At 43.3% G+C, this 26,558-nt stretch overlaps 1 protein-coding gene across 2 annotated transcripts; it reads right to left on the reverse strand.

Annotated features, from left to right (window-relative positions):
• Nucleotides 1–78: 78 nt before the first annotated feature.
• On the reverse strand, nt 79–26,337 carry LOC127002061 (tubulin alpha-1 chain-like). Of its 2 annotated transcripts, XR_007755685.1 has the most exons (9): nt 26,157–26,337; nt 7,797–8,019; nt 5,690–5,862; nt 4,981–5,109; nt 3,320–3,519; nt 2,973–3,147; nt 2,271–2,423; nt 719–1,890; nt 79–580 (listed from the first exon to the last, which is right to left on the reverse strand). XR_007755685.1 is itself a non-coding variant. In XM_050867438.1 (8 exons), the coding sequence occupies exons 1-8, from the start codon at nt 26,157–26,159 to the stop codon at nt 1,591–1,593; spliced, it is 1,356 nt and encodes a 451-aa protein (XP_050723395.1). In that variant the 5' UTR covers nt 26,160–26,337; the 3' UTR covers nt 79–1,590. The 2 variants fall into 2 exon arrangements, 1 of the variants encoding a protein (XP_050723395.1); XM_050867438.1 differs by having other exon boundaries at nt 79–1,890.
• Nucleotides 26,338–26,558: the final 221 nt, after the last annotated feature.

A 26,558-nucleotide genomic window follows, 5' to 3' on the forward strand; every position in this document is an offset into this window, starting at 1 on the left:
TGTTATGGGCAGTGTTTGGGGGCAAGTGTGTCCAGGCACTTAGAATTATTTTATTTGAGGGGAAGAGAAACACCGTAATTCAGTAGCTTTTTTCTGTGCATTTGTAGCCATTAGAGTTACACAGTGATTCATACATTTCCTTTGCTAGAAAGAGAAGAGCAGCAAACTTGGTGGGACTTTTAGAGCTTGAGGGCTGATGTACACACAAGTTATCTCACCCAGTCAACCCCTCCTTCCTAGCTTTTCTTGCATGCATTCAATACATTTTTTGCCTTAAAGCTTCTTAATGTATTTCAGTTTCATGTTCAGGGCTCTGTTGATTTTCTGAAGTGTATCTTACTGAGGAACTGTCCTCCATGTTTGGAAGGAAGTGCATCTGAAATTAGCTGGGTGGGTAAGCAGACAGGGGGCAAGTGTACAATTGTAAACAAAAAAATATTGATCAATTGTGATTTGTGGCCCCTTTTCACAAGGCAGTTACTCTCCTCCCCTGTCATTTCATTCTCACTTCCCGCAAGTTCATTTTTCACTCTCCTACCCTGACTTTTTATCCCCAACTCAATCACTCCCTTCCCCCTACCTCATGTGACTTGCCTTGTGGAAAAGAGCTCCAGAGTCATGATTTTGAAGTAAGGCTGATTGACATTTTTGCCTGCAACCTAATTCACTCTCCTACCCTGACTTTTTATCCCCAACTCAATCACTCCCTTCCCCCTACCTCATGTGACTTGCCTTGTGGAAAAGAGCTACAGAGTCATGATTTTAAAGTAAGGCTGATTGACATTTTTGCCTGCAACCTAATGCTGAGTTCTGATTTTGTCTCTTATATCAAAGTACAAATACTTCGATAGTAATTTTCCTTCTCTGCCACTGTGTAACGTTAATCATTTCATGTGGAATGTTGACACCACTGACCATTCACAGCCCCCTCCCTGCAGTGCACTTAAGCATTAGCAACAAGGGTGTTTGGGTAACCTAAAGTAGATGTGGCTGAGTGACGACATCTCCATGAAGCAGGGAGGGAGGGAGGACTGTGTCAGTGGTGTTGGTTGTGGTGGTGAAGACAACACCTGCTTGCATTGGTTAGCTCTCCATGTTATATCTTGCACTGAATTTCCTCGTCATCCAAAGTTCTGACTCAGGGAGGGACGGAAGAATGTACTAGGGATGGTAGTGGTAGAAACATCTCCCTATGTTGCTTCTTATTCATCTCTTCTTAGACCCCCTTCATCAGCTAGGGTGCAGTGTTTGGGTGAAGGGAATATCTTCATGAAGCAGGCAGGGATAGAAATGTGTTAGTTGGGATGTTAGAGAGCTCTTCTTATGCTGCTCGGGTCTCTGCTGTATATCCTCATCTTCCTTGGTTGTCTGTCATATCTTTTCCTCTTCACTGTTTATTTCTGTGATGCATCTCTTCCTCGCTTGTGTCTGTTACATCACCTCTATCACAGCTTTTTTCCTTGGGTGTCATGACAGTAAATTCTCCTTTTCATCTGTGTTTTTGCTCCATCATTTCTTTTTTGTCTTTGTTTAATCTTCATCTCTTTGCTTGAGTCTTTGTTACATATCTTCCTTGTGTCTCCCTCCATGTTACATCTCCTCCTCGGCTTCCTCCTCATCATCCAATGCACTGTCGAGGGCCACCTCCTCGTAGTCCTTCTCCAGAGCCGCCAAGTCCTCTCGTGCCTCGGAAAACTCTCCTTCCTCCATGCCCTCCCCGACGTACCAGTGCACAAAGGCTCTCTTGGCATACATGAGATCAAACTTGTGGTCCAAGCGTCCCCAGGCCTCGGCGATGGCGGTGGTGTTGGAGAGCATGCAAACAGCTCGTGCCACCTTGGCCAAGTCTGCGCCGGGGACGACGGTGGGCGGCTGGTAGTTGATGCCCACCTGAGGGAGATGGGAGCCAGTTAGTTCACTGAAGGAAGCTTGTACATGGAGTTTCTTGGCTTATGATTATCAAATGAAAATACCAAATAATGTAGCAAAGTCTGTTGTAGAGATCAGTACTGGAAGCAAATTGTGCATATTATTCTTAGAAGTCATGAGTTTACTGTGTATTAAATAATAAACCAAAAATTAGGTAAATAATGTATAAAAATGCACAATACATAGAAGTCTAGACATCTTATTGTGTTTATCAAATTCAATACTATGTGTGTTATTAAACTGATATTGTCATAGGAGTTGATATTTAGGGCAGAATCAAATCATTACTGTTACAGGAATTGATATTTAGGTCTGAGTTGACACAAGCTTAGGAGTCTCACCTTGAAGCCAGTGGGGCACCAATCCACAAACTGGATGGTGCGTTTAGTCTTGATGGTGGCGATGGCAGCATTGACGTCCTTGGGCACAACATCCCCTCGGTAGAGCAGACAACAAGCCATGTACTTGCCGTGGCGTGGGTCACACTTGACCATCTGGTGATAGAGGCAGTAATAAGGGAAGGATTCAAATGCTTGACAAAGGTGTAGGTCATGGAATGTTATTAACAGATGCTTGGAAGAGAAGTGCAGGTTGTTGAAAAAGTTTTAAGGTCCTGTTAGGTCAGATTTTTCTGCTAAGTAATATTATGTAAATTAGTTGGGAAATACATTGAGATACTTTAGGAGAGTATGTGGAGCATGTGATAAGAATGATGAAGAGAAGTGTTATGGATGAGAATTGGTGGAATGGGTAAAGTGTAATTCATTGACGTGGTTTGGACATGTTAAGAGAAAACAGTTTAGAGACTTTGTGAGGAGAGTTTATGAGAGTCGAATAGAAGAACAGAAGTGGTAGAGAGACTACCTGTGATGTGGTTTGACAGCACTGAGGAAAACATGGAAGGAAGAAGTGGGATAGGGTGTGCATGTTGGCAAGACAAAGTTTATCAACAGGCAAAGCTAGACTCTTTAATCAAGGGAGGATCCCAAAGGGTTCATTGCATCAGAACACTAGATAGATAATACCATTGCAAGGATACATACCTGATTGGCAGGCTCAAAGCAGGCATTAGTGATCTCTGCAACTGAAATCTGCTCATGGTAAGCCTTCTCTGCTGAGATGACGGGCGCATAGGTCACCAGAGGGAAGTGGATCCTTGGGTAGGGCACCAAGTTGGTCTGGAACTCTGTTAGGTCAACATTTAGGGCCCCATCAAACCTGCCGGGATAAAAAAAATTGGTTAAGACATCACACTTGACAGCCTGTATCGTTGACATTATTGAAAGCATGAAAGGGGAAAGGAAGGGATAGGTTATATTTTGTATTTACATAGATGGAGAGAGAGGGCAATTTTAGAGCATGCTTTTCCTCACTCCCAGATGCAGCCTACCTCAGGGATGCTGTGATGGAGGACACAACCTGGCCGATGAGACGGTTGAGGTTGGTGTAGGTGGGTCGCTCGATGTTCATGTTGCGGCGGCAGATGTCGTAGATGGCTTCGTTGTCCACCATGAAGGCACATTCAGAGTGTTCCAGGGTCGTGTGTGTTGTCAGGATGGCATTGTAGGGCTCCACCACTGCTGTAGCCACCTGTAAAGCATGAAAAGGTTAGTGAAAGTCCTGTTCCTGAAAATAAGTATATCTGAAAGCATCTCCCAGCCCCTATATATGTTTTGGAATAGCTGGGTGGTGCTAAAGGGGTCCTCACCTGTGAAACCAGCCTGAGGTGAGGCTTCAGAGAGAGGGTTCTACATGTGGGCACTTTGAACTTCGTGAGTCAATTTGAGCATTGTGGGTTACCCACAAAGCTTGTGGAATGAGCAAGTTGATGGATCTTGTCATGAGTTATTAGGGATAGGAAGGGCACCTGCATGGAAAATTGCTCAGGGGGAAACCCTGGGGAGTTGGGTGGATAAGGCTATGCACCCCCTGGCATGTGCTCCCTTGACTGGTTGGTTATATGTATGTATCTGTAGTTCAGCAGCCCCTCTGTGGTCTAGTGATTGGCAAGGTAAATGTAAAGTTGGGTGCATGCACTTAAGCTGTGTGTGGCCTCTGTGCTCATCTTCAACTCTATGGAAATAACCCTTATCCAGGAACACAGGGCAGATGACATCCTGGTTACCACAGTTTACCTTTCACAGCTTTCCCCAGGTACCCATTTATGGACCTGCTCAAAAGGAAGAACGAAAAGTTAGGTGAGCTGAATGCAGACTGCCCGGGCTGGGATTCGAACCTGGGCCTGTGGATTTATAGTTATAAATTCACAGGTCTAGGTTTGACCCTGGCTTGGGCAGTTGGTGGACAGCCCTGTTGGCTGTTTATTCTCTCTTCCAGGCTGGTCAATAAGTGGATAACTTAAGAAACCTGGGGAAGGTAAACTGTGGTAACCTAGATTTCATACTGGCCCAGTGTATTAAAGGAATGGGTTCTTACCAACCAGAGGCTCAAGGGCCATAGAGACTGAGAGGAGCACTGACACAATGCAGCTAAGTATATGCCCCTAACTTTGCTTTACTCTATAGTACTGCTGGCCTGTTTCTTCCCCCATCTTGTGGGAGTGGCCATGGTAGCCTCCAGTTCTCTCTGTTCCTACACTTCCTTTTCATAAAATTCACACACCATTGGCCCGCTTCTCCTTTATATACATATTCCTGTCCTGTCCTGTCAGTTCACCTTTCTAATGTTTCCCTACCACCCACCCTTTACTTTGCCTCACACTCCCTCCTCACAAAATCACTCTTCTTCATAACTGTATGTCCATACCACCTCAGTGATCCTTGCTCTATCCATCCCACCACTATGCATTTTACACCTCTTGCGCCATCTCCTGTTCATCTCTTCATTTCTGGTTCTTTAAAGCAATATGTTCTTTCTGACACCAACCCATTCAATGCAGTAGTTACTAGACTTTTCAAGGCGAGGACATTCACTTCCCTGAACCAACACATGCTGGCGAATATCAAATAAGGTCTGTAATGTCAATGAACTTCTAAATGGCAGCAAATACCACACTGCATCCCTTCATTGCAGACACCATCACACTCTCACTTGGGGAGCCGGGTAGATGGCGAACTCCAGCTTGCTCTTCTTGCCATAGTCCACGGAGAGGCGCTCCATCAAGAGGGAAGTGAAGCCTGAGCCTGTGCCGCCGCCGAAGGAGTGGAACACCAGGAATCCCTGCGGAAATAAAAAGACATGAGCTGGAGTGTGTCAATACAGTATGATACAACAGTCAGATGCGAGCGTGTATCATTAAATCATAACAAAACGGAGTCACCTGGTATTGTCACCACAGTATGATGCAGAACAATGAGATGGAACAGTTAATAAGGCATTACAGAACACAGTCAGCTGGTATTTTGAGCCACTGCAGCCTGTTTAGCATGTGTATTGTGAGTGAAGATTATTGTGAAGAAAACTGTTCCCACTCCAAGTGAGATCTTTCCCTATGTACTCTTGGTTCTGATAATAAAACTGCTCAACTTTTAACATTCATATCAATACTCCCATATATATTAGCAGAACAGGGCTGAATAATTAATGTTTGTCCAGTTCAAAGCCTACACTTAGGCAGAAGCTCCGAAAGGCTTTACAAAAATAATGTCATCTGCACCTCTCCAAACAATTCTGACTCTCTCTTTTGGAATCTCTCGCTGTCCACTATTTGCAGGAGCAGCACCAATGGGATATTTTGTTTCTTCCTTCTTTTTCCCTTGAGCTGTCTTCTTTACTTAAAAAAAAGGCCAATCTGACCCACCTGTAGGCCCGTGCACTGATCAGCCAGCCTACGGGTCCTGTCCAGCACAATGTCCACAATTTCCTTGCCAATGGTGTAGTGGCCACGAGCGTAGTTGTTGGCAGCGTCCTCCTTCCCGGTGATGAGCTGCTCAGGGTGGAACAACTGTCTGTATGCTCCTGTTCTGACCTCATCTGTTGGGGGAATGTTCTGATTAGAGAGAAAAATACACTGCAGCTTTACTGTTGAGAGATTACTATGGAAATATAAGAGTTGTCTGTACACTCCTTTTCAGACCCAATCTGTTGGGGAAAAGGTTACAGATTGGAGAGATGGCTACTAAATTATAGTTTAGATTTAACCCGGTAGCAGCGAGGATCATGTTTCTTAATGGTCCCTCTAAGCGAGAAAAATGAGAAAAAATCATCACTCACACACACCATTTCATAATACATATATATCAAACCATTTGTGATCAGTTTATGTATCATCCATTTTGGGGGGTTTAAATCATGGCACAAATTTGGCCCGTCGCTGCTACACGGTTAATGATGAGATGACTGGAAATATTATTATGATTGTCATGATTTTCAACACATCATAATAGCAGCTCCTGAACTTTAGCTATGTCAAAACAATGAGACTACAGATTGAACAAAGAATAATTATAGAGGATTACAGACAAAGATATTATTGCAATAGGTAGAGCTGGAAAAGTACAAATACTATAATTATAAACTCTGTAACCCTGACGAATCTAAGACAGAACTAAGGATAAAGGAAACATAGCAGTAGAGAAGTAGCATACATAATGTCTAGCTAACTTAGAGGATCAACCAACAAAGAATCCAAGTGCATTTTGAAGTTTGAGGTGACTGTGGGTCGCATTATAAAACATTTCGTCGCCCAAGAACACATATTTGACAAGGCTTTCGTAGGAGTTGTGGGCATTTCCAGGAGTAGTTTTATGACCCTGGTGGTAGTGTGACCCTTCTTCTGTACCATGAACCTAAAGAAACACTCATTAGAACCCGATTGACCCCCTCTTTGACCTTTAGAAATAGCTGATGTGAGAAGCGAAGGTGTCTTATAATACCAACCTAAAGATCCAACCGGTAAGGAAGCTTGAAGTACCTATTTAAAACTACCTTGGCTTTCCCTCTACCTCTCCAAACTTTCTTTACTCTTCTTCTTCACCTTCCACATCTACTATACTTTCCCTCTCCCTTTCCTTCCTTCTCTTCCAAATCTACTTTACTTTCTTTCTTGTCTCCTAAATTGACCCCACTTTCATCATATTCTTCCAAATCTACTTTACTTTCTTCCTTGTCTCCTAAATTGACCACACTTTCATCATATTCTTCCAAATCTACTTTACTTTCTTCCTTGTCTCCTAAATTGACCCCACTTTCATCATATTCCTCCAAATCTATCTGACTTTCCTTCCCCCCTTCCAATGTTACTTTACTCTCCTTTCTCTCCTTCCAGACTCGCCATGCTTAACCTCTTCTTCCACTTACCTAATTTCCCTTCCTTTCCTTCAAACTGCATTACACTTTGTCTTTCTTCCTTCCACTTACCCAATGCCCCATACCTTTCTCCTTCCAATCCAAGCAATACTACCTATCACATCCTAAGCTATAATATCTCACTGCCTACCCTTCACAACCTATCACATTCTTAGATGCAATAACTCACTTTAACCCTCACAACCTATCACGTTCTTAGATACAATACTAACTCACTCTAGCCCTCACAATCTATCGCATACTTACGTAGATACAATACCTCAGTCTTCCCCTCATAATCTTATCGCAATGCCTCAGTCTACGTTGATACCATACCTGTCTTCCCCTCATAATCTTATCGCAATACCTCTGTCTACGTAGATACCATACCTGTCTTCCCCTCATAACCTTTCGCAATACCTCAGTCTACGTAGATACCATACCTGTCTTCCCCTCATAACCTATCGCAATACCTCAGTCTACGTAGATACAATACCTGTCTTCCCCTCACAACCTATCGCGACACCTCAGTCTGCATAGATTAGTCTCCATAGATACAATACCTCAGTCTTCTCACATCTTATCGCAATGTCTCAGTCTACGTAGATACAATAACCTACCTATCACGGAGGGTTCAAGGTCCACAAAGACAGCCCTGGGGACGTGCTTGCCGCCCCCCGTCTCGCTGAAGAAGGTGGTGAAGGAGTCGTCGCCCTCGCCCACGGTCTTGTCGGAGGGCATCGTGCCGTCCGGAGCGATGCCGTGCTCGAGGCAGTACAGCTCCCAGCAGGCATTGCCCATCTGTACGCCCGCCTGCCCCACATGGATGCTGATACACTCACGCTGGAAGACGGAGTGAGAGTTAGTGAAGGAGATGGTTAGAAAGAGAGAGGTTAGAGAGAGCTAATCAGGCAGTATTTAGAACTACCAAGAGACATTTATACGCCCGCCTGCCCCACATGGATGCTGATATACTCACACTGGAAGATGGAGTGAGAGTTAGGAAGATGGTTAGAAAGAGAGAGGTTAGAGAGAGCTAATCAGGCAGTATTTAGAACTACCAAGAGACATTTATATGCCCGCCTGCCCCACATGGATGCTGATATACTCACGCTGGAAGATGGAAGTGCGTGTAAGTTAAGGAGACGGATAAAAACGTGAGAGAGAGAGAGAGAGAGAGAGAGAGAGAGAGAGAGAGAGAGAGAGAGAGAGAGAGAGAGAGAGAGAGAGAGAATAAGGTAGTATTTAGAGCTACCAAGAGACATATGTACGCCCGCCTGACGCTGATACACTCACGCTGCAAGATGGAGCGAGTGTTAGTGAAGGAGAAGGTTAAAAAGTGATAAAGGAGATATGCAGACACTATATATAGCTCCAGTTACGCAATGTCAACGCTAGTGTTAAAAAACTCACTCAGGGAAAACAAGAAGTGAATTTTAGTGCGAGTCGGGGTTACAATAGTCGGCTCCCGATAACTAAGATTAATGGGATTTTACGTCCAACTCTGCAGAGGAAGAATGGCTAGGTAAATGACTGAAAATTCTTCTATACGGCCTTTTGGACACGAGATAAAAGTCTAGGGGCGGGCTATTCCTTGTTTCGCTCTTGAGACGTTACACCTGTTATCACATTTTCCATCCCATTTTTTTTTACAGCAAAGGAGACAGCACAAGGGCACAAAAAAAGGATACAACAATAAAAAAAAAAGCCCGCTACTGGTAACATGAACACAGAAAGGCACTGAAACATTAACACAGTGCGAGTACCATACCGCAAACAGAGAGAGATGTACAGGTAGGCAGAAATATAGATCTACCGACCACAAATTCACTTACAAGCGTGTATATAATGTATCAAGATCATTACTTAAGGTTTCTTTTATAAGTTGTGTAGGTAAAAAAGTAAAATAAAAGACTATCACCAAGATATTACTGCTTACTACTGGTTTACCACACACACACACACACACACACACACACACGCACACGCACGCACACACACACACACACACACACACAGCCATCGTCATCACCATCCCTCCCTCTCTTTTATTTCTCGCGTGCAAACGAATAAAAGCTTCTCTTAAAAACACGTGTCGCTCCTCATCGATGTTTGTGCTGCCCATCCCCACCACCACCCGTCTGTCTGTCTGCCCCCCCCCCCCCTCTCTCTCTCTCTCTCGCTCTCTCTCTCTCTCTCTCTCTCTCTCTCTCTCTCTCGTGGCCTTCCTTTATTCCCTCTCAAGTCCATGGAGGGAGAGAGAAAGGAAGGGAAGGGAAAGAGGATGAAGAATAGGGAGAGTCAAGAGAGAGGAAAGGGAGGGAGAGAGGAAGGGAAGGGAGGGGTAGAGGGAGAGAGGAAGGGAAGGGAGGGGTAGAGGGAGAGAGGAAGGGAAGGGAGGAGTAGAGGTAGAGAGGTGGGGAGGGGAGGGGAGGAAGATTTACATAGATAGATTTACATAGAAAATCAGACCACACAGACCCCATGGTCCAGACTTGGTGGTCTGTCCTTAAACCTAAGTGATTTTACATTAATCAGAAGACTCCAAAACGTTGCATTTCTACTCTAGTTGATATTAAGTTGAAGGAAGTGACGGTCGAGCTTATTTTTGAAGGAGTCAATCGTGTTACACTGGACCACTGACGGTGGAAGCTTATTCCATTCTCGCACTACAACGTTGGTGAAGAAAAATTTGGTGCAGTCTGAATTTACTTGTCTACATCTGAGTTTTACGCCATTGTTCCTCGTGCGCAAAGTGTCATCGATCATAAACAATGTTGATCTGTCTACATTCGTGAAACCATTAAGTATTTTAAAACATTCGATCAGTTTTCCTCGGAGGCGACGTTTCTCAAGAGAGAACATGTTAAGGGTAGAAAGCCTTTCTTCGTAGGATTTGTTGCGCAAGGAAGGGATAATTTTCGTTGCCCGACGCTGAACACCTTCTAATTTAGCAATATCCTTTGCATGGTGAGGAGACCAAAACTGTACCGCATATTCCAAGTGGGGTCTGACTAAACTGTTGTAGAGCGGGAGTATTACATCTTTATTCTTAAATAAAAAGTTTCTTTTAATGAAGCCCAACATTCTGTTCGCTTTATTTGCTGCATCGATGCATTGCTGTGAGAATTTGAGGTTTGACGCGATTTTGACCCCAAGTCCTTGACGCATTGAACGCTTTTGAGTTTAACGCCGCGCATTTCGTAATCAAACTTTTTATTCCTCGTTCCAACTTGAAGGACCTGGCACTTGTCTACGTTAAAGGGCATCTCCCATCTATCCGACCAAGCTGAAATTTTGTGCAAATCCTCTTGGAGGCTTTGCCTGTCTTCGTCAGTGAGAACCGAGTTACCAATCTTGTGTCGTCTGCAAAGTTACTAATGCGGTTATTGGGTCCAACATCCACGTCGTTGATGTAAATAATGAAGAGCACTGGGCCAAGAACTGAGCCCTGAGGACGCCACTAGTGACAGGCGCCCACTCTGAGTTAAATCCGTCAATCACTACTCTTTGTTGTCTGTTGCTCAACCAATTCGCGATCCATTGGTTTACCTGACCGTCAATACCTATTTGTTTTAATTTGTAAAGTAATTTATGATGCGGGACTTTATCAAACGCTTTCTGAAATCAAGATAGACTACGTCCAGTGATTTGGTTACGTCATAAACAGTGAAGAGGTCGTTATAAAGGTTAATAGATTTGATAGGCAGGATCTTTTGTTTCGGAAGCCATGTTGTGAGTCCCCAATTAATGAGTGGCTTTCAAGGTAACTCACAATTTTGTCTCTAATTATGCCCTCAAGTAGCTTACCTACAACCGAAGTTAGACTAATGGGCCTGTAATTACCTGGTACTTTTTTGTCTCCTTTCTTAAAAATCGGTGTCACGTTAGCCTTTTTCCAATCTGAAGGGACAATGCCTTGTCGCAAGGACATATTGAATACGGTTGTGAGGGAGGAGAGTATTTCGCTCTTTGTTTCTTTCAGCAGAGTTGGATATACTTTGTCAGGTCCAGGACTTTTATTTGTTTTAAGTGATTTGAGGGCTTTAAGGACTTCATCGGGTTTTATTTCAAAGTTAGACAATGCATGCTCGGGATTTACATTAGTACTGGTGTTGGTGGTGGTGGTGGGAGGACTGTTATTATTAAACACCGTATTGGTGGTGGTGGTGGGAGGGAAGGGCAGCGTGAATTATAGAAAGCCTGACCAAACAGAGAATGTCAGGCGTATATCAGGAGAGAGAGAGAGAGAGAGAGAGAGAGAGAGAGAGAGAGATTTACATAGATTTACATAGAAAATCAGACCACACAGACCCCATGGTCCAGACTAGGTGGGCTGTCCTTAAATCTAAGTGATTTTACATTAATCAGATGGCTCCAAAACGTTGCTTTTCTACTCTAGCTAATATTAAGTTCAAGGAAGTGACGAAGGAAGGAGTCAATCGTGTTACACTGGACCACTGATGGTGGGAGCTTATTCCATTCTCGCACTACAACGTTGGTGAAGAAAAATTTGGTGCAGTCTGAATTTACTTGTCTACATTTGAGTTTTGTGCCATTGTTCCTCGTTCGCAAAGTGTCATCGATCATAAACAATTTTGATATGTCTACATTCGTGAAACCATTAAGTATTTTAAAACATTCGATCAGTTTTCCTCGGAGGCGACGTTTCTCAAGAGAGAACATGTTAAGGGTGGAAAGCCTTTCTTCGTAGGATTTGTTGCGCAAGGAAGGGATCATTTTTGTTGTTCGACGCTGAACACCTTCTAGTTTAGCAATGTCCTTTGCATGGTGGGGAGACCAAAACTGTACCGCATATTCCAAGTGGGGTCTGACTAAACTATTGTAGAGCGGAAGTATTACATCTTTATTTTTGAATAAAAAGTTTCTTTTAATGAAGCCCAACATTCTGTTCGCTTTATTTGCTGCATCGATGCATTGATGTGAGAATTTGAGGTTTGATGCGATTTTAATCCCCAGATCCTTAACGCATTGAACACTTGTGAGTTTAACGCCGCGTATTTCGTAATCGAACTTCTTATTTTTTGTTCCAACTTGAAGGACCTGGCACTTGTCTACGTTAAAGGGCATCTCCCATTTATCCGACCAAGCTGAAATTTTGAGAGAGAGGAGTCAAAACACGGTCTGCCTTTTACTCAATACACTACACTTGCACCAAAACAATACGGCTACGTGGGTTCCAAACATAACAATCCCTCACTCACATTGTTTCCTGAAGACAAGAACGAAGAAAAAAAACAGGACAAACTCTTACACTTCCTTCAAGTTATAAGAATCACACATCGAATTATACAGTATAGGTACTTGAAATCATCCCTACGAAGCTCTCAAACAATGGTAACTAGGCTATTCACTCTTAAAACTTAGGAAACACGATCTCCAAGAATAGGAAATAAGAGAGAAAGAGGGAAAGAAAGTCGTGGGTAAGAATCATATCTGGAATCACTGAGCAGAAATGGATCGAAGAGAAAGAAATAGAGGAAAAGATCGAGAGGTGGCCCCTAACTAAGAATTATAGATGGGATTACTGAGAAATGTATCCCTATCGAGCTCCCAGCCCGTCAAAACCAATCAGTCTGTAGCGAGGGAGGAAGACGAACGAGAGGGAAAAGTTGAAGGAAAGAAATATAGGCGATAAGTGTGAAATAAGTTAGAAATATGTGATAGTAGAATATATGGGCCAAGCTGGATATATATGGAACAAATAAGAAATAAATGAAATAAAAGGAAGTGAAAAATATACGGAATAAGAAAGAAAGACGTGAAATAGTGAGATACATGAAAAAGGTAAGAAATATATAAAATAGGAAATAAATGAAAGAAGTAGGAAATATATAAAACAGCTAAAAATATATGAATTATGTGGAAAAAATATATATGAAATTAATAAGAAACAAACGAAAAAGTAAGAAATATATGAAATAAGTAAGAAAACCATATGAAAAAGCAGAACAACACGAAATATGTCAAATAATTCATAAATTCGTGAACAATAAGAAAATATAGCCCCAGAGAGTCAGACTTTCCCAAGATCAATACCATACTGCCTTCTCATACAACATTAGAGAAACGAATCCAAGAGAGAGGGAGAGAAAGAGAGAAAAGGGTTGTGAGAATTATATCAAGCAAGTCAGAACATAGCCTCGGAGACTTCCCCAAGATCAATACCATACTGCCTTCTCGTAAAACATTAGACAAACGAATCCAAGAGAGAGGGAGAGAAAGAGCGAAAAGGGTTGGAGGTGAGAATTATATCAAACTAGTCAGAATATAGCCTCTGAGACTTCCCCAAGATCAATACCATACTGCCTTCTCGTAAAACATTAGACAAACGAATCCAAGAAAGAGGGAGAGAAAGAGCGAAAAAGGTTGAAAGTAAGAATTTTATCAAAGACGTAAGATATATAGCCTCTGAGATGTCACATAAGCCCATACAATACGAACTTCCCATACAACCTATTATACAAAATGAATGACAGAGAGACAGAAAATATGAGGGGTTGCTGCGACTGTCTCATAAAACATATACGAAATAAATAAACAAGACAGAGAAAGGGAGAAAAAATAAAGGTTACTGACCCCGATCGCCCCCTTCCTTTACCCTTTGCTACCCCCCCCCACCCTCTCTCTCTCTCTCTCTCTCTCTCTCTCCCTTCCAGTATGTTCGCCTGGCATAGTCTTGGCGGGGAGGCATGGCGGAGCGGGGAGCGAGTAATGACCCCTGCCCAGAGAGGGTATTGATTCGGCATGACTGAGCCGAGGTAATACTCGTACACCAACACCACCCACCGACCGTCTTGACTCCCGGCTGCAGATGTTGAACTGCGCCAAGACAAAGAATGGGAATGGAAGGAGGAGGTAGTAGTGAGGGAATGAAAACAGTGGGACGAAGTGAGGGTCGAGGTCACTCCTACACCACCGACACCATCACCATCACTACCCACTGACTCGAACTGGGCCAAGGGGAGAGAATGAATGAAAGGAGGAGGAGGAAGTAGTGAAGGACGGAAAGAGTGGAAATGAAAGGAGGAGAAAGAAGTGGGGGAAAGAGAGTGGGAATGATAGGCGGAAGAATTAACTGGGCCAGAGAAAGAGTGGGAATGAAAGAAGGAAAGGAAGATCAAGAGAGTGGGAAAGAAAAGAGGAGGAAGAAGTGAAGGAAGGGAAGAGAGAATGAATGGAGGAAGAAGTGAAGGAAGGGAAGAGAGAATGAATGGAGGAAGAAGTGAAGGAAGGAAAGAGAGAATGAATGGAGGAAGAAGTGAAGGAAGGGAAGAGAGAATGAATGGAGGAAGAAGTGAAGGAAGGAAAGAGAGAATGAATGGAGGATTAAGTGAGGGAGGGAAAGAGAGAAATGAATGGAGGAGGAAGTGAGGGAATGAAAAAGTATGGGAGTGAAAGGAGGAAGAAGTGAAAAAGAAAGAACGAGGAGAAAGTGAAAGAAGGAAAGAATAAGAAGAAAAGGAGAAGGAATATGAGACGGTTAAGCCAAAACAAGACTCGGAACTCCTGGGTACTGAAGGCGTGAAACTGAGCCAAGGAGAGAGAGTGGAAATAAAAGGAAGCTGAAGTAGGGAGGGAAGGAAAGAAGGGGAATGAAAAAAAGGAGGCAGTGAGGGTTTATCTTACTCAAAAACCACCATAAGACCAGACTCAAACCCCATCCTGAAAGCGTGAAATTGGACCAAGGAAGGAAAGTGGAAATCAAAGGAAAGAGTCGTGAGGGAAGGACAGAGTGGGAATGAGAATAGGAGGAAGAAGTACGGGTCTGGCTTTCGCATACAATAAATCTGAAGCCACCGACTCCGAGGTCCTGAAGGCGTGAAATTGGACCAAGGAAGGAAAGTGGAAATTAAAGAAGGAGAGAGCAGAGAGGGAAGAAAATAGTGGAAATGAGAGTAGGAGGAAGAAGTTCGGGTCTGGCTTTCGCATACAATAAATCTGAAGCCACCGACTCCGAGGTCCTGAAGGCGTGAAATTGGACCAAGGAAGGAAAGTGGAAATCAAAGGAAAGAGTCGTGAGGGAAGGAAAGAGTGGAAATGAGAGCTAGGAGGAAGCAGAAGTACGGGTCTGGCTTTCGCATACAACATAACCTGAAGCCACCGACACCGAGGTCCTGAAGGCGTGAAATTGGGCCAAGGAAGGAAAGTGGAATTCAAAGGGGAGAGTCGTGAGGGAAGGAAAGAGTGGGAATGAGAATAGGAGGAAGAAGTACAGGTCTGGCTTTCGCATACAATATAACCTGAAGCCACAGACTCCGAGGTCCTGAATGCGTGAAATTGGACCAAGGAAGGAAAGTGGAAATCAAAGGAGAGAGTCGTGAGGGAAGGAAAGAGTGGAAATGAGAGTAGGAGGAAGAAGTACGGGTCTGGCTTTCGCATACAACACAACCTGAAGCCACCGACTCCGAGGTCCTGAAGGCGTGAAATTGGGGCAAGGAAAAAGCGAAGTAACGAGAGAAGGATGAGGAAGGGAGGGTTTAGATTACTCAGACACCAACGCGAGCTAACGCCAGACTTGAACTCCATCCTGCTGAAGCCGTGAAATTGGGCCGAGGGAAGAGAAAACGAAGAAGGGCGGAGAGAGGGTGCGGCACGGTAACCTTACTTATTTTTTTACAGTCTAAGGGTAACACAGAAAGGAGACAGAAAAACCCGCTCAGTGCCGTGTGTATGATAGTAAAGAGGGACATAAAGGAGAGAGATAAAGAAGGGAAAGGAAAGAGGAAGAATACTTTTATCTAAACGAATGGCGAAAACATGTAAATAGGGGTAAATGATTGTGACCTTGTATTTTCTGTTTTTACCTTTAACAAGACACCCTTTACCCTGAGCTCCCGTTTCTTTTTCTGACCCGGTACCAGCGACGGGCCAAATTTGTGGCTTTACCGTGTGCCAGCGACGGGCCAAATTTGTGGCTTTACCGTGTACCAGCGACGGGCCAAATTTGTGGCTTTACCGTGTACCAGCGACGGGCCAAATTTGTGGCTTTACCGTGTACCAGCGACGGGCCAAATTTGTGGCTTTACCGTGTACCAGGGACGGGCCAAATTTGTGGCTTTACCGTGTACCAGCGACGGGCCAAATTTGTGGCTTTACCGTGTACCAGCGACGGGCCAAATTTGTGGCTTTACCGTGTACCAGCGACGGGCCAAATTTGTGGCTTTACCGTGTACCAGCGACGGGCCAAATTTGTGGCTTTACCGTGTACCAGCGACGGGCCAAATTTGTGGCTTTACCGTGTACCAGGGACCGGCCAAATTTGTGGCTTTACCGTGTACCAGCGACAGGCCAAATTTGTGGCTTTACCGTGTACCAGCGACGGGCCAAATTTGTGGCTTTACCGTGTACCAGCGACGGGCCAAATTTGTGGCTTTACCGTGTACCAGCGACGGCCTAATTTGTGGCTTTACGTGTACCAGCGACGGGCCAAATTTGTGGCTTTACGTGTACCAGCGACGGGCCAAATTTGTGGCTTTACGTGTACCAGCGACGGGCCAAATTTGTGGCTTTACGTGTACCAGCGACGGGCCAAATTTGTGGCTTTACGTGTACCAGCGACGGGCAAAATTTGTGGTCTTACTGTGTACCAGCGACGGGCCAAATTTGTGGCTTTACCGTGTACCAGCGACGGGCCAAATTTGTGGCTTTACCGTGTACCAGCGACGGACCAAATTTGTGGTCTTACTGTGTACCAGCGACGGGCCAAATTTGTGGCTTTACCGTGTACCAGCGACGGGCCAAATTTGTGGCTTTACCGTGTACCAGCGACGGGCCAAATTTGTGGCTTTGCCGTGTACCAGCGACGGACCAAATTTGTGGTCTTACTGTGTACCAGCGACGGGCCAAATTTGTGGCTTTACCGTGTACCAGCGACGGGCCAAATATGTGGCTTTACCGTGTGCCAGCGACGGGCCAAATTTGTGGCTTTACCGTGCACCAGCGACGGGCCAAATTTTTGCCATGATATAAATCCCAAAAATAGATGATGCATAAACTGATCACAAATGCGTTGATATATATAATGAAATGGTTTGCGTGAGTGATGATTTTTTTTCATTTTTCTCGCTTTGAGGGGATTTGCACGCCCTATACTGTCTTTATTTCCTAGCGCTTGCATTCAGTGTTGTCATGTTTATACCTTTTTTTTATTTATTTATTTTTCTTACTTTACACAAGCCTCATCTTCTACCCTCTTTGCATTCCCTTGTCTCGAGTTGATATTTTCTTCCTCAGTTTATGGGTTTCTTTATAATTTTGACAACGCCCATTCTTTACTAGCCTCGTATCTCCTGGCTCCCACTTCCCGTTTTCTTTTTCTATCCTTATATTCTTGTTTCTGCTTTATACAAGACTCACCCTTTACCCTCTCTGCACTCCCTAGCACCGAATTCCCTTTTTTTTTTGTTTGTATCTTTGTTTTTCCTTATACAAAACTCACCCTTCACTGGCTTCCTCTTTCCCAGCGCTAAGTTTCCGTTATTTTTCTGTTTGTATCTTGTTTTTACTTATGCAAGACTCACCCGTTACTGGCTTCCTCTTTCCCAGCGCTAAGTTTCCGTTATTTTTCTGTTTGTATCTTGTTTTTACTTATACAAGACTCACCCTTCACTGGCTTCCTCTTTCCCAGCGCTAAGTTTCCGTTATTTTTCTGTTTGTATCTTGTTTTTACTTATACAAAACTCACCCTTCACTGGCTTCCTCTTTCCCAGCGCTAAGTTTCCGTTATTTTTCTGTTTGTATCTTGTTTTTACTTATGCAAGACTCACCCGTTACTGGCTTCCTCTTTCCCAGCGCTAAGTTTCCGTTATTTTTCTGTTTGTATCTTGTTTTTACTTATGCAAGACTCACCCGTTACTGGCTTCCTCTTTCCCAGCGCTAAGTTTCCGTTATTTTTCTGTTTGTATCTTGTTTTTACTTATACAAGACTCACCCGTCACTGGCTTCCTCTTTCCCAGCACTGTTTCCGTTATTTTACTATCTTTACACCCATTGACAACCCCCATTCCTTACCGCCTTCTTTTTTTTTATTTAGTTCTTAGCCCTCAGTTTCCTTTTCTTCATGTATTTAGCCTAACTTGTTTTTACCCTTGACAAGACTCGCCCTTCATTGTTTTCGCATTTCCGAGCACCAAGTTCCTTTTTTCTATTTTTATATCCATGTTTTTACGTTGGACAAAACCCTATATTTCCTAGCACTGAGTTAACGTTTTTTCTTTTTCTATATTTCTCAACCTTTGCCTCGTTTTTTTACGCTTGACAACGCCCAGCCTTCAATCTCTTCGTATTTCCCAGCACTCTGTTTCCGTATTTCTATTTCTCTACTTTTGTACAATGGCTGAATCTTTATTTATAACTCGTGTAGGTTGAGATGGCATGCAGTTCCCTTTCCCTTTCTCCTTGGTGCATTTTCAATCGATAAATTAATCAATCCAGTTTTTACCCATTCATACAGCGAGGTGTGTGAACCCTTATAGCTTGTCTAGCAGGAAGCAGAACGAATGTGTGTGCGTGTGGTGTGTGCGTGTGGTGTGGTGTGTATGTGTTAGTGTGTGTGTGTGTGTGTGTGCACCAGCCCTCCTGCCTGACAACCACCCAACAGCGTCGCTCTGTCCCTACCAACCCAACGTATTGATCAACGATCCACTTAAGACAACTATTTCCGAGGACTGCCGCCTGTCCACTCCCACTCGGCCCCGTACACAACACCGGACGTCCGCATTCCCAAACATTTCAGGGCTTGCACACCCATATTCGTCAAGGCTTTCACACCGAGGACACATGTAGCTATAGTGTATGCCTCCAACTCTACTAATGACTGTATGCCCCCAACTAAGACTGTATGCCCCCAACTTTAACTAATGACTGTATGCCCCCAACTTTAATTAATGACTGTATACCCCCAACTAAGACTGTATGCCCCCAACTTTAACTAATGACTGTATGCCCCCAACTTTAACTAATGACTGTATGCCCCCAACTTTAACTAATGACTGTATGCCCCCAACTAAGACTGTATGCCCCCAACTTTAACTAATGACTGTATACCCCTAACTAAGGCTGTATGCCCCCAGCTTTAACTAATGACTGTATACCCCCAACTAAGACTGTATGCCCCCAACTTTAACTAATGACTGTATACCCCCAACTTTAACTAATGACTGTATGCGGCCATCTTTAACTAATGACTGTATTCCCCCTACTTTAACTAATGACTGTATGCCCCCAACTTTAACTAATGACTGTATACTTTAACTAATGACTGTATGCTAACTTTAACTAATGACTGTATGCTCCCAGCTAAGACTGTATGCCCCCAACTTTAACTAATGACTGTATGCCCCCAACTAAGACTGTATGCCCCCAACTTTAACTAATGACTGTATACCCCCAACTAAGACTGTATGCCCCCAACTTTAACTAATGACTGTATGCCCCCAACTTTAACTAATGACTGTATGCCCCCAACTAAGACTGTATGCCCCCAACTTTAACTAATGACTGTATACCCCCAACTAAGACTGTATGCCCCCAACTTTAACTAATGACTGTATGCCCCCAACTTTAACTAATGACTCTTTAACTAATGACTGTATACCCCCAACTAATGACTGTATGCTAACTTTAACTAATGACTGTATGCCCTAACTTTAACTAATGACTGTATGCCCCCAACTTTAACTAATGACTGTATGCCCCCAACTTTAACTAATGACTGTATGCCCCAAACTTTAACTAATGACTGTATACTAACTTTAACTAATGACTGTATGCCCCCAACTTTAACTAATGACTGTATGCCCCCAACTTTAACTAATGACTGTATGCCCCCAACTTTAACTAATGACTGTATACCCCCAACTAAGACTGTATGCCCCCAACTTTAACTAATGACTGTATGCTCCCAGCTAAGACTGTATGCCCCCAACTTTAACTAATGAGTGTATGCCCCCAACTTTAACTAATGACTGTATGCCCCCAACTTTAACTAATGACTGTATGCTAACTTTAACTAATGACTGTATGCCCCCAACTTTAACTAATGACTGTATGCCCCCAACTTTAACTAATGACTGTATGCCCCCAACTTTAACTAATGACTGTATGCCCCAACTTTAACTAATGACTGTATGCCCCCAACTTTAACTAATGACTGTATGCCCCCAACTTTAACTAATGACTGTATACTAACTTTAACTAATGACTGTATACTAACTTTAACTAATGACTGTATGCCCCAACTTTAACTAATGACTGTATGCCCCAACTTTAACTAATGACTGTATGCCCCTAACTTTAACTAATGACTGTATGCTAACTTTAACTAATGACTGTATGCTAACTTTAACTAATGACTGTATGCCCCCAACTTTAACTAATGACTGTATACCCCCAACTTTAACTAATGACTGTATGCCCCCAACTTTAACTAATGACTGTATGCCCCCAACTTTAACTAATGACTGTATGCCCCCAACTTTAACTAATGACTGTATGCCCCCAACTTTAACTAATGACTGTATGCCCCCAACTTTAACTAATGACTGTATGTCCCCAACTTTAACTATTGACTGTATACTAACTTTAACTAATGACTGTATCCCCAACTTTAACTAATGACTGTATACCCCCAACTAATGACTGTATGTCCCCAACTTTAACTATTGACTGTATGCCCCCAACTTTAACTAATGACTGTATGTCCCCAACTTTAACTATTGACTGTATGCCCCCAACTTTAACTAATGACTGTATGTCCCCAACTTTAACTAATGACTGTATGCCCCCAACCAAGAGTGTATGCCCCCAGCTTTACCATACTTCCGTAGAGGTTGTTCTGGGTATTTTCAGAGGTAGTTTTATGAGCCTAGTGATAGTCTGACGAAAATGCCTGAGGGTACGAGCCATGCTGCCGTCAGAAGTAAAGGTCACAATCTGTCTCCTGGTTTAATGATCACTTGTCACCCCATAGAAACAGCCCCCGCAGTGCGTCATATTGCAGGCACGGTGAAGGGATACGATTCATACCCAACAACACGTATGTAACATCAGATATCATGACAAATCGACAAAACCAACTGATCTATATAGCTGTCTCGTACACGGAGGTCAAACCGAAACGAATGATTCAAATGCAGACTATTTTGACTATCAGAAAACATGACAAATCGACAAAACCAACTGATCTATACAGCAATCTCGTACACGGAGGTCAGACCCAAACGAGTGATTCATATGTAGCCTTTGTAACTATCAGAAAACATGACAAATCAACAAAAAAAAGAACAGATTTACCCAGCTCAAGTTCGTACATACACGGAAGGCATGAATTATATCTAGCCAACGTAACGGTATCGGAAAACATGACATAACGAAACTGATCTATGCAACTTGGGTCGTACAGAGGAAGATGGACCCAAAGGAATGATTCATACCAGCCCACGTAACGACATCAGGAAACATGACAAATTAAAGAAAGGAAAAAAAATGGATCTAGGTATATGTAACTTAAGCTCATACAAAAAAAAAAACATAAAGAAAGAAAAAAACTTATCTATGTAACTTAAACCCATACATAAAACATAACAGGTTAAATAAATAAAATAAAACTGAGCTGTGTAACTTATGCTCATACAGAAAACAACAAATCAGAGAAAGAAAAAAAGAATGATCTATGTAAAATTAAGCCCATGCAGAAAACATTGACAGATGAACAAAAGAAAAAAAAAACTTATCTAGGCAATGTTAGCTCGTATACGGAAGGCGGCCCAAGCGAATGAAATATATATGCGTTGTTGAAATCAATATATACACTTGCTTCATCAGTCGCCTCCAGAACGAATAACTGCGACTATAGAAGGAATTAAGTGCTTTATTAGTCTCTCTTATTAGTGTTCTTTATTAGTTTGACTCAAGAACGAAATAGTGGTTTATAAGTTGTCTTTATTTATGTTTTTATCAATGTGACTCAAGAACGAAATAGTGGTTTATAAGTTGTCTTTATTTATGTTTTTATCAGTGTGACTCAAGAACGAAATAGTGGTTTATAAGTTGTCTTTATTTATGTTTTTATCAGTGTGACTCAAGAACGAAATAGAGGTTTATAAGTTGTCTTTATTTATGTTTTTATCAGTGTGACTCAAGAACGAAATAGTGGTTTATAAGTTGTCTTTATTTATGTTTTTATCAGTGTGACCTCAGAGCAAATTAGTGTTTTATTGTTTTCTTTATTTGTCCCTCATTGCTTTGACTCCATAACGAATAAGTGCTTTTTTATCAGTGTTTTCTATTGGCGCTTTCCTGTTAGTGCTTCCTCAGTCGCCCCCAGAAAGAATGAAATATGTATGCGTGGAAATCAATATCCGTGCTTTATCAGGCGCCTCCAGACGCCCATCTATGGAAAATCGATAGTGCCGGGGCGAAACCCTCGATTGGACAGCTCCGGTAGTGCTCTCAGTAATGGTATTGATGCTCCCTCGTGTGTGTGTGATGGGGCATAGGGAGGGGCTTTGATGTGTTTAGTTACCGGCAGAAGGTGTTAGGGTGTTAGGATATTCTCTCTCTCTCTCTCTCTCTCTCTCTCTCTCTCTCTCTCTCTCTCTCTCTCTCTCTCTCTCTCTCTCTCTCTCTCTCTCTCTCTCTCTCTCTCTCTCTCTCTCGTGGATTCCAACATCATCATTTGGCAACACTGTCGAAGCGTCACGTACAGCGCCACACGCATGTCACCAAGGGAGTAGGTACAGTAGCCCCAAAACTACCTTTATAACAATGTGTGGCTGGAGAGAGTGGAAGGAGTGAGAGCATGAGAAAGACAAAGAATTACTTTCAGAAAAACTGCAATAGCCCAGTTAAAAATCTCGAAATGTACACATCTGGGGGCCGGGAATCAAATCCAGGGTCTTCAGAATAGAAGTCGGGACAGCTGTTATTGTGGCTTCTCTGATGTATATACACACGGTCTGTGCCATTCTGGGTCAGTTAAAAGCCTTACCAGCTACCACAAGTATGAGCGGGGTCATCTTTCCTTCATGCCCACAGTGGGGCGAGGGTGTCAGGATAAGTGTCGCAGAAGTGGCCTCTGGCACGGTAACCGTTTAGCTCATCAGTAGCTCAGCTGGCATGTTACCTCAACTTCTACTCAGAAGGCCCGGGTTCGATTTCCGGCACTCAGTGGTGTACATTTCGAGAAAGATAGTGACCCTCAAAGTCTAGTGTCTAAAGAATCTAGACCTTGGTCGCCTCGGCAAGGAAGCAGCACACTGGCACAATGGACGATGCTATATGATACGTGTCGGTGCGGCAGGTGGCGAACAGATGTCGACGGATGTTGGCATTCATTGGTGGCGCTGATTTGCTTATTAAAACAGTAACGCCCTCGACGGATAAACACGCTCACCAACCCTACCGAGATAAGCGGTTGGTCAGACAGCATGCATCATAGTAATCATCATGCCATCCTTCGCACCACACATTAAGGCTAGTTTTGGGTGATGTTGTACAATAAGCCCAAAACATCGTCCAGCTGTGAGCCCAAAGAAGACTACAGTAGAACCACCCAAAGACTAGAACCTGAACTGCCAACGCTCCTTTAAATACCTTCTTCATTGTTGTTGACAGAAAAGGAGGCAGCTCAAGGGCGCAAAAAAGAGAGGAAACAAAAAGTCCATATTTTTTTTTTTACAGCAAAGGAGACAGCACAAGGGCACAAAAAAAGGAAACAATAATAAAAAAAAAGCCCGCTACTTGCTGCTCCTGTAAAGAATCCGAAGAGGTGGCCGAAAGGGGGGTCGATTACGGGGGGCACTGCTCCTGCAAATCGTGAGGGAAAAGAGCTCGAAACAGAGGCGGAGGGAGAGAGGAGATAGGAGGGAGAGGTGTCTTAATGCTCCCCTCCTGAAGGTGTTTAAGACGTAGGCAGGAGGATACGAACTAAGGTCTCCCAGTATACCTCACAGCCAGTGCCGCCCTCGTGTACGGCTATGGCCCTCACTGTGCTTATTATGAGGCACAAAACAGAGCCGGCCCTTAACAACGTATAATCACGCCATAAAAGAAAGACCGGATGAAACATTATCCTCCCTCCCCTGCGCGCCGCCTTGCCTAAGCTGCGAGGGGGCGTGAAACTGACGCTCGAAAATGTAAAATGTTTCCACCAGTTTTATTCTCACTGTAAAATGGGAATGCTATTATTATGAAGGACTTATATCTGGCTGTAATGTAGATAAGTCAATTAAAGACAAAAAAAAAAAAAAAAAAAAAAAATAGGCGTTTACATTAGTTTCATTCTTTCTGTAAAATATATATGTCATGTATAGGATTTTTAGCTGTCTGAAGGGAAGTAAATGTGAGTATTAAGTGAATTACTGCCGCCAGGTAACAAAACATTCGATTCCCATTGATGGAAACCAAAGGGGTATGGGCCCATGGCTTTCATCAGATTTCCCACGAGGTATGCGCTTGATAATAGATGGAAAATGCTGATATTGACATTTTCCAATGAGATTTGTCACTTTGAAATGGATAAGAACTACTGTTATAGACACTACAAATGAGGTCTGTCACTTGAAAATAGATAATAACTGGTGATATCAACATTTCCAAAGAGATTTGTTACTTTAATGTAGATAAAAAAGACTACTGTTATAGACGTTCCTACAGAGGTATACCACTTAAAAATGAAAAAGAGGTGCTGATCAGGACGTTTTCGAAGTGGTTTATCACTTGGAAATGAATGAGAACCTCTGCTTTAAACGAGATCAAAGAGCTCAGTCACTTTAAAGTAGATGGGAACTGCAGGTCTAGACGTTTCCAAAGAGATACGCCACTTTAAAACAGTGAGAACTACTGCTCTGGACCCTTCTACACTTTCCAGCAGCTATGAAATGGTGGTAACACGATATCTTTATACCCTTAACACTTTCAACAGTAACCCTTGTATTATAGAGAGTTTCAGAAGCCTATACAATATCAGCGTAAGGGACTATTACACTGGGCAAATTTTCCGTGGATCTTCAGTCAAACCACGATTTCCACTAGCGAGGTTCTCATTTGTTTTTTGTTATTGCTGCTGCTGATGATGGTTAGTAATACCGTCGTCCTTCGGTGAAATCTACCGTAGCTTTGGCAGATCGTGGACTCGTCAGAGAACCACGGAAATATGAGAACCACGCCAGCGGAAATCGTGGTTCGACGGAAGATCCACGGAAAATTTGCCCCTTAACCATCGCAAGGCAAATAGTACAGCTAAGCGAATAGTCAGCTCCCTAAATACAGATATAAGTAAGACTACACACACACACATTCAGCTATCTTAAGTACAGTTCTAAGTACGGCTATCTACGTAGTCAGCTATCTAAGGACAGTTTTCCAAGTACACCAACCTAAAAACAGCTATCTTATTACAGTCAGACAGTTACATAGTCCATTTGTCTACCTGTCTCCTATCTATCTCTGCATATCTATATATCTCTGTCTATGTTACCCCTTTAGCAGTCCACCCCTCTCCCGTTGATTAAGATTAGCTCGCTTGCGTTTCATCATAAAAGAGTCAACCAGCTACATATATTTTACATCTATCTATATACCTATCTCCATCTCTTTATATCTATCTATCTGTCACCCCTCGTACAGTCCGCCCCTCTCACATCAAGACTGGGCGGCGTCACAGCGGGTCATCTCCCCTACCATCGTTTTTACCAGAGATTTCTTATGTAAATCCTTCAGGTCATATCTAATACCTATCTCATATCTACCTCTCCATATCTATCTTTTATCCTTCCCACAGTTATCCCCTCCCACAACAAGACTGGGTGGCGTCACAGCGCTTCTCCCCTACCATCGTTTTTACCGGAATTTTCTTATGTGTGAGCGCGTCGGCTAAATATAAACACACACGCGAGCGACGGTAAGCCCCCCGAACGCGACCTGAGATCCGCGTCAACAAACTCCTCCTTACTCACCATGTCGGCTCTTCGGAAAGGTCCAGGTATAGGGGAGTAACAAAGGGAGGGTGCGTGGGTCTAGAGCTTGCAAGAACTGTGACCAGACGCCCTCGCAACGCACTCAGCTGAACTACTACTGTCCGCCTGTCCGTCCGTGTTTGTGGATGGGTGGGTGGGGTCGCTGAGTGGTCCCCCCGTGCGCGCGCAGTCACCGGTCCCGACTCGATCTGGTCCCCTTCCTTTCTTTTCTCTGGATTCGCTCTCTCCCTCCCTTCCGTATTCTCCTCTTCCCTCTAATCCCTTACTCTCTTTCTCATATGCTCCTCTGATCTCTCTTTCCCTTCTCTCTTTCTATTTCCTTTCCTATTTCTCCCTATTTCTAATCCCTTGCTCTTTTTCTCATATGCTCCTGTGATCTCT

The sequence above is a fragment of the Eriocheir sinensis genome, chromosome 22, assembly GCF_024679095.1.
Source record: "Eriocheir sinensis breed Jianghai 21 chromosome 22, ASM2467909v1, whole genome shotgun sequence".
Taxonomy (NCBI): Eukaryota; Metazoa; Arthropoda; class Malacostraca; order Decapoda; family Varunidae; genus Eriocheir; species Eriocheir sinensis.

Coding starts and splice junctions, on each gene's coding strand:
- LOC127002061 (XM_050867438.1), bottom strand. Junction 5,863..7,796: donor CCTTGAACCCTCCGTGATAG/GTAGGTTATTGT, acceptor TTCCCCCAACAG/ATGAGGTCAGAACAGGAGCA. Junction 3,148..3,319: donor TCCATCACAGCATCCCTGAG/GTAGGCTGCATC, acceptor TTATCCCGGCAG/GTTTGATGGGGCCCTAAATG.